At 56.9% G+C, this 12,299-nt stretch overlaps 1 protein-coding gene across 2 annotated transcripts in view; it reads left to right on the top strand.

Moving 5' to 3' along the window:
• KAZN (kazrin, periplakin interacting protein) overlaps positions 1-12,299 on the top strand; it is a 398,743-nt gene that overhangs the window by 352,419 nt on the left and 34,025 nt on the right. Inside the window, exons 5-8 of one of the 2 annotated variants that reach the window (XM_036256063.1) lie at positions 3,647-3,836; positions 5,590-5,720; positions 8,637-8,687; positions 9,929-10,052. In XM_036256063.1, the coding sequence (XP_036111956.1) occupies positions 3,647-3,836; positions 5,590-5,720; positions 8,637-8,687; positions 9,929-10,052 (496 nt within the window). Of the gene's footprint in view, positions 1-3,646; positions 3,837-5,589; positions 5,721-8,636; positions 8,688-9,928; positions 10,142-12,299 lie in introns of those variants that run through there. The other variant, XM_036256064.1, reaches the window with a different exon arrangement.

Here is a 12,299-nt window from a genome sequence, read left to right as displayed (position 1 = left end):
CAGGGCCGGCCCCAGCCCGTCCCCTCGAACTCCATCCACCTCCAGAGCCCGCGGTTGCTGGCGATGGTGGGGCCGGTATTTGCCTCATCGGCTCCTGCTGGCCGGGCGCCTCCACCACACCGGCTGCCTCGGCGGCCCTGAGGTCTGGAAAGGGTCCCGGCCACTCAAGCCCTGGAACAGGGTCGCTGAGTCAACTCGCAGCCAGCGTGGTCCCCGTTGGGTTCAGACGCGGAGTCTGCTCCGATGGCATTCACAGCACCTTGAACCTTCTTGTGTTTCTTTGGAAGGTTCCTGCCCCTGGATCCTCCATCCTTTGGCCTGGAGAGATGTTCCCTAGATAGGCAGGAAGCCCTCGAAAAGCCGGGGATGGATTCGGGTTCAAAGGACCTGCATCCTTCAGGGCCAGGTTCTCCCTCTAACATGGAAACTCGTGCTGACCTCCAGAGGTGAAGACCCCCCAGGCAGCGGGGGGCCCTCGTGGGCCAGACCAGGGGCTGGGCAAGGGCAGCATCCTCCGCCTCCCGGATTGTGGCGCCTCCTCTTAAGGGAGGACATGCAGTCCTGAACGCTGTGTCACTAGGCCAGACAGCGTCCTGGCCTTCCTGTGAACGTCCCACGTCTCACCTACTTGTGAAACAGACACTCACCACACTTACATCTATTGAGTACTTCTACCACGGGCCAACACTCTCCATAGCAGCCGTGTTATTCCCGTCAGACAGATGAGGGCACAGAGCGCGGAGGCGAGGGGCCTCTCTCAGGATCCCCCAGCTGAGACGGGGCAGTGCCACCAGGCTCGAACCCTGGCCGTCTGATTTCAGAGTGCGGTGCTGGGCCATCTCACTGCACAACTCCAGGGGGCGCTGCTCACATAGAAGAGAGCCCTCTCGGTTTCGCCATCTCACCAAGGAGGACCCGAAGCTCAGTGATGGGCTAACTTGCTCAAGGCCACCCAGCAATTAGGTAACAGAAGTGGAGTCTGAACCGTCTCTTTGGCTTTTGTCACCGGGGGTGTTTGAGCAGCTCACCAGTTCCCAGGAGCTTCAAACTCGGGGTTCAGAGCACGCGGGAGGGGTGCAGAGGCTCAGAGAGGAGGAGAGGGAGCCAGGGTCCCGGCATCACACTGCCTGTGGTGGAAGAGGTCGGTCAGGATGCCGTGTGAATGGCCCCGGGCACGGTCCACCGCAGCACCCAGTGCGGGCAGGGTCCCGGTAAGATCGCACCTGCTCCTCCGCAGTCCGCGTCTCTGTTGCAGCCTGTCAGGTTCAAAGTCGTGAGTGGGCCATTTGGGAGAGGGGCTTCAGAACGCCCAGGTAAACCGTTCCACCCTGCAGGACCCTCCGCAGCGGAATGCCCAGTGTCAGGGAGCCCAGATGCCAAGCCATTCCGAGCCCCCGCTAGGCGAGGCTCCGCTGGGGGAAGTAAGCCCGAGGAGCAGGGAGAGTGACCCAGCCTCTCCCCATGCCTCCCGTGTATGTGCTAGGGATGCTGCCTCCCATGTATGTGCTAGGGATGCTGCCTCGCGTGTATGTGCTAGGGATGCTGCCTCCCGTGTATGTGCTAGGGATGCTGCCTCCCATGTATGTGCTAGGGATGCTGCCTCCCGTGTATGTGCTAGGGATGCTGCCTCCCGTGTATGTGCTAGGGATGCTGCCTCGCATGTATGTGCTAGGGATGCTGCCTCGCATGTATGTGCTAGGGATGCTGCCTCGCATGTATGTGCTAGGGATGCTGCCTCCCAAGTATGTGCTAGGGATGCTGCAAGCAGGCAGGGCGGAGCGTTGATGACCACAGGGTGGCAGACCGCCTGGGTGCTCATCTCCCTCCACCCTGGAGGCAGCTGAGACGGATTAGGTGGGAGGCCGGGAGCGGGACATCCCCCCAGGAGCAGTGGCCCACGTGGAGTGCCGCCAGGATGGAGGGTCCAGACACACGTGCACCCGGAGGGGAAAGCGGATGTGGTCCTGAGTAAGGTGCCGGGTCCAGGAAGCTGGGGCTGCTGCAAACGGAGGGCAGGTCAGCCCCGCCCATTCCCGCCCCGCCCCACCAGCTCCTTCCAGCGGAGGGATTGCTCCCTCTTTCTGGTAGTGAGTTAGCCGAGCTGGTTCCTAGGCCTTCAGCCCAACACAGCGGAGGCCTGCTTCTGTTCATTCCGCAGGTTCTTACCCAGTGCTTCCCTGCCTGTGCTCAGCCCTGAGCCCGGTGCTGGGGGCCTGGACTAGACACGCCCCATTCTGTGCCTCGCGGACTGTCTGCGTCACCTGTGCTGGTTATTTTCACGTCACAGAGGAGCATGGGCACCATGGGACCCACAAGGGGCTCACAGTCGGACACCCGGGCCTGGAGCCCAGCTTCGGTGTTATGCCTGCTGTGCACTCTCAGAGAAGTCACTGAACCTCTCTGAGCTTCTGGTTTCTCCTCGGTCAAGCGTAGATCATTCCCACTCCCTACTTGAGACCCAGGGCTGTTGCACTGAGCACTTGCAGGTTTTCTAATCCAGGAGGAGATTATTACCTGGCCTAGGACGGGGCTGACACCCTCCACTTGACCTACCTCTGCCATGTAGGTTCATATTCCCCGGAGGCTGGTGATGGCCCCGGGCACGGTCCGCCGCAGCACCCGGGGTGTCTGAGCTGGAGAGAACCCTATAGATCACTTGGTCCAGGCTTTTCATTGTACAGATGTGGAAACTGAGGCTCAGAGAAGGCAGTGCCTTACCTAAGATAACAGCTGTCAGCATTATGAGGCTGTGTCAGGCTTTAGGCCAAGGACTGTCTGTTTATTGGTTTGAATCTCCGCTCTGCCAGGAAGAGCCTGGGGCCTTAGGCAAGTTCTGGAGCTGGAGAGATGACAGGAAGTTTCTCATTTTATCTGTGTTCATTACTGGGGGAAAAGCCAGCACTCACGGTGGCTCTGCCATCTGGAACGACCCCGTGGGGTCATCGCATCCTCTGGAGCTCAGTGCGGGCCCCTCGGGCCCCTCCGTGTACCCCCCTCTCTGCCCTGGCATGAGCCTGGGGGCCCGTTCGGAGGTAGACATTAACCGTGTTGAAAAGGGTCTAATATGTGCCCTTTTCTCCCCAAGATAACTTGCAATTGTTTCTAATAAAACCCCACATAACCTGGGGGGAGGTAGCCCAAAGCTAAGAGAGACCTCAGTCCCCGGAAAGAGAAAACAAGAGCTGTCTGACTAGCCCGCCCACCCGGGCTCAGCCCCACCCACGTCCCTGGCTTCCTCGTGTCCCGTGCATTCTCATCATGGGACCCTGAGAGCCAGGGGTAGGCAGCACCTTGTGAAGGGTTGAATTTGGGTGGACCCAAGGTGACGGGAGCCAGATGGGACACCCTTTTCTTACAGTGTCTTTCAAATCCCAGCTGGTCCTCAGAACCCCAAAGAATGCGTGATAAGTGCGTGCATGGCCCCCTTTCCCTCTGCATTGCTGGTCTCCTTGCGGTGTCAGGAACTAAGGGGTACCCCAGGTGGGCCCCCAGGGAGGCCTGCAGTGCCGGCGCTTGACCTGCTGCTAGGCCCTCGTACAGAGGTCAGTTCATGGGTTTCTCACAATGGTGGGCGACGGCCAGGCAGCGGGCCACGAGGTCCCCTTGGTCACGCCATCCCCTTCCTGTTCGCCGGCTCTCTCTCCAGGCCAAGCAGTCCTTAGCCACGCTGACCAAGGACGTGCCCAAGCGGCATTCACTCGCCATGCCGGGCGAGACGGTGCTCAACGGCAACCAGGAGTGGGTGGTGCAGGCGGACCTGCCGCTGACCGCGGCCATCCGGCAGAGCCAGCAGACTCTCTACCACTCGCACCCCCCGCACCCTGCAGACCGGCAAGGTGAGTCCCGCCCGGCCCGCTGGGGGCGTCTCAGGAGGCCGCCTCTCCGTGTGCCCTGCAGCTGCGTAGGGGGGTGTGGGGCGGAAGCCGCGGCTCATGCAACCGCAAAGCCTGAGAGATGGACCTCGGGCACGGCTGCGTCTGAGGCTTAGACAGTGCCTGGCTCTGTCCTTCTGTCTCCCTGTGTCTCTTGGCTCTGCCTGCCTCCAGTTGGCCTCGTCTTTAATTGGTCTCTTTCCATGAGGCAGCAGATAGCCCCCAGCTGTGCCAGGATTTTAGCTTACAGCTCAACAGTCCTGCGAAGGGTGCAAGATCCCTTCTGTCTGTCCATAGCAAATCCCAAAGAAGGACTCTGATTGGCCAGCCTGAGTCACATGCCTACCCCAGGCCCGATGGCTGAGCCTAGGGAGCCAGTACACTGGTTCTCTGCCTGGGTCACGTGGCATCCTTTGGCAGGGGAGACTGCTGAGCTTGATTGACAGCTCCACACAGTCACAGGATGTGCCAGAAATAAATGTCATAGGTGTTTGTTGTAGATCCTGGGGGGAGGGAGGACCCAGCCTCTGGGCAGCATCTACACCACCGGCCACAGTACAGCCCCAAACCCAAACTCCTCTGCACATCCACCTGGCTCCAGTCTCTGTCACTCCCGTGAGTGGCTGCCTTTGTGTGACAGATGCAGGTTGGGGATAGGCAGTTGGCCTTTGGAGCCCCAAAGTCCTGCTGTCACGTCACCTAGCTGGGAACCCACCAAGCTGGGACTCCAAAGCCCCTCCACGCCTCCCCCCATCAGGCCTCATGGCCACTGGCGACAAGGACCGTGTCCCGGGAATAGGGCCCCGCCCGCTCCCATGCTCCCTGCGCACAGGAAGCCCTCAGTCAGCCTCCAGCCACGTGGTGCCGCCTGCAGCAGGAAAGGAGCCTGCAGGCTTCCAGCTGTGCCCCCAGCTGAGCCTTCCCTCAGCGACCACTGATTGAGCACCTGCTACCGGCCGAGCCCCGTGCGCGCGGGGGTTCCACAGGATAAGACCCCCAGGGTGACACAGGATGACACATTACAGACTGATTAGTACAGGGAGGGACATCGACAGAAAGACGGGGGCGAGCTGATTGCTGAGGAAGGGCTCTGGGGACAGACCTGGACGATGAGTGCGTCCCTGAGGGGCCCAGGACTGGGGCAGGAGGGAGATGGCGTGTTTCAGGCACCCTCGGAAGGCTGGGGTGACGCAAGCCGAGGCGGTGGGGTGGACAGGGCTGTATCCCTGCGGGCCTCAGAGGTCAGGAGCAGGAACGTGCATTTTACCCACAGGGTGACCCGATGCCTGGCTGTCCCTGCAGTGCGAGGAGTGGGGGGAGCCCCCGGGAGGCTGGCTTGGGCTCAGGTGGGGACAGTGGGGTTGGAGCGAAGTGGACGGATTTGGGGTGTGTTTAGAAGAGCTGATGCTGCTGGGGTGTGGGGTAAAGAGGAGCTGGTGGCGGCCTCTCGGTTCCTCGCCTGGGAAGCTGGTGTTGACCAGCGGTTAGGATTATACCAGGTTTGGGGAACATCCAGGTGCTGGGAGCATGGTAAGGACGGCCACTGAGCTGGATCCAGAGGCCATGATGGGAGATTCCTCCTGGAGAGCTGGGCAGGTGTCTTCTCAACGCCTCTGTTCTCAGCTGTCTAAGGGGGCGTTGGTGGAATCACCCGCAGGGTCGTAAAGGCGAGGACATTCTCTCCACCCCTCACTTACCAGCTGTCCCTGCTTTCCAGCGGTCAGGGTGAGCCCCTGCCACTCCCGGCAGCCCTCTGTCATCTCCGACGCATCTGCCGCCGAAGGTGACCGGTCCTCCACGCCAAGCGACATCAACTCCCCTCGACACCGGACGCACTCCCTCTGCAACGTAAGGCCAGCAGCAGCAGGGCCTGGGCCCCGGGCCCTGCCCGAAACCGCTGGGGCGGCGGAGGGTGGGGACGCACTCGCTCTTTCCTCTCGTCCACCCAGGGAGCACTCTGGCGGAGGCATTTCCTGTTCTGTTCTTTCCTTTTGCGAGAAGAGATGGATGTGGGGAGAGAAAGAAAGAAAGGAGGCCCATTTGCTCCTTGTGTCCGGGAGGGCAAGGAAAATGCAGAGGAAGGCGGGCTGCGTCGGCTGGGCCACTCGGGGTTCCCTCTGGCGGGCTGTGTGAGACGTGGGCTCCTCCCAGACCCCGCCCTCCCCAGCCAGGGCCTCAGCAGCGCGCTCCGTTTCGCTGTAGGGCCAGCTCCCAGGCTTCATCCAGCCGCGAGCCAGGTGATTTTGAGCTTCCAGAAGCCTGGGTGCATTTTGCCTCGGGAAAGGTGTCCACGAATTTGTTCTGAGTGTGTTGGCACTTGGGTTGCATGGGTGCCAGCGACTGAGAGGCTCATGTCCCTAGTCCCCTAACACCTGATGGCTAGTAGGGTGGGCACGCGGGCTCCCAAGGACTGAGGGGGTCACTGAAGGTGGGTCAAAGGTCTGAGGACTGGAGGACACCTGACTAGGCCCAAACATGAAACACTGGGGTTGAGCGTTGGGGGTCGCTCTGCATTCCTGTTCTGTCACGTGGTTGACAATACAGAGGGCTCCCTGCCATGTCCGGAGACAGAGCCCCAATAGGGTGGGTCTGCAAATGTATGGGAAGGCTTTCTCAAAGACCCAAGGTTGCTCGATTAACCAGCGAGATCGATAATGAAAAAGAAAACGGGGTGGATATAGTGGGAGAGAAAGACAAAAGAACCCTTACTTCCTGGTGGTACCATTATCTACCTGAAAAGCTCAAAAGAATAACCTTGAAAAGCCATTAGAACGAATAATAATCTGGTACCTAACGGGGCTGCTTGAAAAATCAATTTCTAAAAATCGGTAGCTTTTCTATATGTAAGTATTTATAGTGGAAACATTCTTTTCTATCTACAATAACAATGAAAAGTGCTTATAAAAATAGCTGAGACTAAACTTAAAATAAGTTGCCACCGCCTGGTGGTGTGGGAAGCAGATGGCTGGCCCGGGGCCTTATTCAGCCCATGTGGTAACGGGGAGAAGGTCACCTGCCGGCCTGGGCCCCACAAAGGGCTGGGTTTCTTTTTTAACTGGAGGTTTCTAGAAGGAAGCAGTGGGTTGGTTCTTTGTCCCCAGGAGAGCACCCTGGTGACAAAGGTGAAGAAGCTGGGCCGCGAGGGGGCGCTGACATCTGTTCTCTGGTTCTGAGGGGCCACTATTAACTAGTGTTCAGCCAGCACTTCTAGCATGGCCCAGAACCCTCTACTGTTGGTGCATAGCCCAAATGAGAATACCTTCTCCCAGGCCTTTTTTTTTTTTTGGTCTCCGCTTGATGGGTCCAGAAGGAACTCTGACAGCCGAAATCTTTGGGAAATCTACTCTGCAGCGAGGGTTCTCTGAAAGCCTCCTGAATTGTGTTGGCACAGGCCTAGCCTTTTGCCCAACTTGGCCTTGGCGCATGCCTGCTGCTACGGGCAGTTTGTCCGTATGTTTGTTCAGTCCAGCGTGTCCACTTCCAAGTTTACCTGCAGCCAGGAAATGTGTGCTTTTGTAAGCCAGTTGTCTGGGTATTCCAGCGGGCACTGGCCTCGTTCTCTTCCCCACGCATTTGGCAAACATGGCCCTACCTGGAGTGAACCTGTTTTAGCTGCCTGCCGTGAGCTCTGTGTGTACACCTTGAGATAAGACTAAAGACTAAACTACCATTTGTTCCATTCCCACCCTCCCCCCCCCCCCAACCACCTTCGTTCCACGTCAACAGATGTGCACACAGGTAAGCCAGGAGAGCCTGAAAATAGCTCCAGGTAACCCTTCGTTCTCAGGCATGTGACCTGACAACAAGAACAGCCCAGTGTGGACTAAGGGTCCCTACGCACACGCACACACATGCACACACACGCCAATCCTCTCAGGCTCTGGCCACTGATTTCTAGCAGAGGTGGCTGCTCAGCACAGAGAGGTTGCAACAAGTTGATGGACATGGCAAGGAACAAAGGCTTTGTTTCTTCATGGGCACTTTGCCCGCAGTTCCGGAAATAACCATCAGGGGTCGCCCTAGTAATTTTGTGTGTGGGCACGTGCGTGTGCGTGTGCGTGTGTGTTCCAAATTATCTGTTTGCCCCCCAGGAGGACAGACTGACTTGGGGGATGTAGTGAAGACTTTTGCACATCCACTTTTGTATACCACAGGAAGGAGAACTGGGCAGGAGGAGCCAGACTGTCCCAAATTTGTACTGTAGCTCTGCTTTAGTTTCAGAATGCTGGACTGTCTGGAGCCTGTGTGTCTTAAATCAGGCTGATGAGTCCTTCTGCCCTTCCACAAAGTAAGAGATACACTGTGTTTGTGGAGGGAGTTAGAGGCTACAGTTTCCTGAGTCTTCCTGTTCCAAATTCTTTTTGTGTTCTTTCTATAAAATCGTATTTCTTTAGGAAAAGCACCAAGTATAACCAACATCCAGGTCTAACACAGTGGATCAATTGGGACAGGAACTTAGAAGCCTTTGAGTAACTGATTTGTTGATCAGAGGGCGTTGGGGGTCAAGAGGCCAGAGTAGGCAGAAGAGCACCCTGGAGCCTTGGGCCAGGTCCCCCGTCCTGACAGCATCTCAGTGAGCCCCAGGCCCTCCCCCCGAGCCATCAGAGTATCTGCTTCAGGGTGGGGGTGGGCTCCCCGCTCAGAGGCAGGGTGGTCCCTAAGGGGTGGCTTCCTTTCACGAAAGATCCCAAGCCTCACGGGCCACCTCTGCTCTCATGTGTCCTGTGTCTCCGCTGGTTCATGTCTCTTCTCCTTTGGCTACAGGGCGACAGTCCCGGCCCAGTTCAGAAGAACCTGCACAACCCCATTGTACAGGTAGGTGTGCCTTTGTGGGTTCCTGGGCCCTCCCTTCACCCCAGCCTGACCATGACTTCCTCCCTTGTTCCCCTGGGCCCTTGGCATCCCCGCTTCCATACTTGGGCACCCAAGGCAGAGAGGAAGGAGTTCAGGGGTCATGTCCGGATGGGTGCCCGAATCAGGCTTACCACCGGGTCTGCCCCGCCATGCCCTCTTCCGGACCTGTAAACCTACTAAGTGCATCACATCCTCCATCCTGCTGCCCTGTGTTGTCTGCCTGCAGCCAGTCTGATGACCCAGTCTGATGGACCCCTCATTGCAGGAAACTTGTATTCATTTTAAACATTTCAATATTGTATCATCAGAGTGAGAAGGGGAGCTGCGGGGGTGGGGGGGGTGTTAAACAACATGAATTTGAAGGTCAGCAGGGGTTTCTGAGGTCAGTTTTCTAGTCCTGGGGTTCCTACATGCTGGTCTATGCAAGTCACATCAGGATCCACCAGGGAGGTTTTCCCAATGCAAATTCCTGGGCCCTTCACCCTGGAGAGTCTGATCCACCAGGTGTGGGCCTGGAATTCAGGAAGTGCATTTTGGGAGCCATTAGCCTAACCCTACCCTTGCGACAGAGAATGGTACCTTATATCTGTACAGAGCACTTGGCAGTTTGCAAAGCTCTCTAGCAGACACCATCCCCCAACCCCCCATAGTTATCCCATAATCGGGACTAGACCTTGGCAGTCCCGCTTCTTGTCCAGGGCCTTCAGGTGCAGGGTCCTTGCTCTTGGCTGACACAAAGCTCCGGTTTCCTCTGTCCCGGCTCCCCAGGCCCCCTTTGCCATGGGGCCTTGTGCCCTTGCTCAATGTCCCTGCAGGCAGGACCTGTGGCGGGGCCATGGCTGTGCCTGGACGCACTCCCGCGAGCCCTCAAGAGGCACTAGAAGGTTGGGGGCAAACAGTTCAGATGAGATGCACACACATCACCAGCAGCTCACCATTCTGGAATGCCTGTTACACACCAGGCATTGTTCCAAGCGGGTTTATCCACTTTAGTGACATCCTCAGGACAGCCTTGGATGGGTCCTACGGTGTTCCCCCAGGTTCCCTCACGGACTGCAGGGCAGACCCTGGGTTCCCGACCCCCAGCGGCCCCCGCCCCTCCCCACTGGCCATCCCCACCCCTCCGCGGCGCTCTGCTCCCAGCTCAGGTTGGCTTTGTTCTTCTCCCCTGTTATCTCCACCACCTGGTCCCGACTTCTCAGTCACTAGAGGATCTTGAAGACCAAAAACGGAAAAAGAAGAAAGAGAAGATGGGATTTGGCTCCATCTCCCGCGTCTTCGCCAGAGGGAAGCAGCGGAAGTCCCTCGACCCCGGCCTCTTTGATGGTACCGCCCCTGATTATTACATAGAGGAGGACGCGGACTGGTGATACCCGCCTCCCTTCGCCTGCGGCCCTGCGGGCGTGTCTGTGCGTGTGGACGTGCGTGCGTGTGTGGGGCGCGGGGGCGCGCGCGCGTGCGTGGCGGGGCGCGGGGGCGTGGGGCGGGCGTGGCCGGGTGCAAACACGTGTGACCCCTTCCCCTTGCGTCGCCACCTCTGTAATTGATGTACATACTACAAACGTGTGTGACTATGTCAACTCTCTGTCGTCCCTGGCGCGATACAGCTGTGTTGTTAATCTGGGTTTGTTTTGTTTATGTTTTTTTTTTTTTTTTTGGTTTCTGTTTTTTCAATGTTTCTTTTTGTTTGGTTCGTTGGGTTGTGTTTTCCCCCCCTTTCCCCTCCCCTCCTCCTTTTTATGAAACTTGAAAACTTGAAGGACTGCTGTGTATTTGTAAATAACAAAAACTATTGTGCCCTCCGTGCTTGTACATGTCCCTCGTCCGAACTGCTACTTCTGGAGCCCGTCTCCCCGGGGACGTGGTCTGTTTTTGATGTCCCCCCGCCCGCCCCCCGGTGTGAACGTGTGGGACCAGACCCTGCTCTCGGGGAGTGCTCAAGTCACTTTAACCACAAAACGCCACCGTCGTCAGGGTAAGGTCGCTCTGCGCAGTCGAAGCCCGGCCAGGGGCCTGGTCGTGGCTGGGTTTGCTGAGGTCACCCGGGCTCTTTTGAACGGCCTGCCAGTTTTTAAATTGCGTTGCCGTTTCTTTCTTTATGGAAAAAAAAAAAAAAAAAGACAATTGTTCCGTTTAATTTATTTGCACAAATGCAGAAGACTTATTCTATCTAAATTATTACATAAATATTGGAATGTATATTTTTCCACGGGGCGGGCGGGAGGCGGGGGTTTCTGTTGACTTGTCTTCTCTCTTACATGCTGCTGCCAAACCGCGCAAGGTAGAGTTTAGGGTGGCCAGGACCCAGGGACCGTGGGCTTTCAAAGCTTGCTTTTTTTCTGTTCTTTCTTCTCCCTCCTCGTTCTTCCGCCCCTGCATGGAAGCGCGCTCCGCTGCGTTCCCGGCTCGAGCTCTCTCCAGGGCTTTCTCTGTGTATTTATTTATCTGAAGTACAGGACACTGACCTCAGTGAGCAGAGCGCCTACTGGAATGGTCACTTTCTCTTGGGTCTGTCTTTGGAGTGAGGTTGAACACGGGGGGAGACAGCCATGGCATGACCAGGGGGGATGACCACAGGGACCCTGTGCGGAGCGGCTCCCCAGGGTCCTCCAGCGGTTCCTCCCTGCAGCTGTCTCTGGCTCATCCTTTGTTTATTCTGCACAGTGGCCAAGCAGGTGTCACAAGGGGAGGCTCTCTTCTCAAGGGGAGGGCTGTTGGGGACACAAGTGTCCAGCACCAGAGCCTCTATCCTCTTGGTTCTGGTTGGTTCTTCCAGCCACACTTAGCAGAATCTCTCGGGATCCCTTAGGCCCTGCCTTCCAACTGTGGCAGGAGCCTGACCCACTCACCCCAGAAACATCTGCGTATTGGGGGAGCAGCATTGGCCCCAGTGAGGTTTCACCAGCAAGGAACCTGTGCATTAAACGTGGGCTGATGAAGATCACGTGAGCTAGAAGCCTGGGCCTCCCGAGACCTTAAACTAGCTTCCGGTTTCTTCGAGCCAGTGAAGCCCCGCCCCGCCCCCAGTGCTCCACCTTAACTACTAACACAGCTCATTCACCTACCCTCTAAACAACAGTAGTTGCGCTTTCTGCTAACAGTAACAGTTTCAGCTCTTGCAAAGAAATAACATGTTAAAATGCTGGAGAGTCTATCAGAACAGATAGGCTATTTTGTCCCAGGTTTCTAGAACCAACAGAAAAGCCCCAGCCAGCAGCTCCCTATCCTTCCGACCTGGTGAGGGGCTGGGAAGGAGCAGACCCAGCACCTAACACGGTTCTTTCTGGCCTCCTTTGGCTGACCTGTTTAACCAGACCGGAGCTGGCATCTTTCTCTGCAGAGAGAGATTTTAGAAAACGCTTTCTCCCCCATGAATTTTTTTTCTTCTTTTGATTGATTTTTATTGTTTTCCCTTACGAGAAAATAAGATTGCAGCCACTCCTGGTAATGATTTAGTAGCTCCTTTTCATTTCAGTTTTTGTAAATTAGGAGATAATTCTAAGAGTTACTAAGGATGATTTATTTAAGAGAACTACGTCAAATAGCGAATGAGTTATGGGTAACATTAGATGA

The sequence above is a fragment of the Molossus molossus genome, unplaced genomic scaffold (genome assembly GCF_014108415.1).
Source record: "Molossus molossus isolate mMolMol1 unplaced genomic scaffold, mMolMol1.p scaffold_m16_p_12, whole genome shotgun sequence".
NCBI classification, from domain to species: domain Eukaryota; kingdom Metazoa; phylum Chordata; class Mammalia; order Chiroptera; family Molossidae; genus Molossus; species Molossus molossus.
Note: the sequence above shows the minus strand (reverse complement) of the source record. Positions and strands in the feature narration are given on the sequence as shown.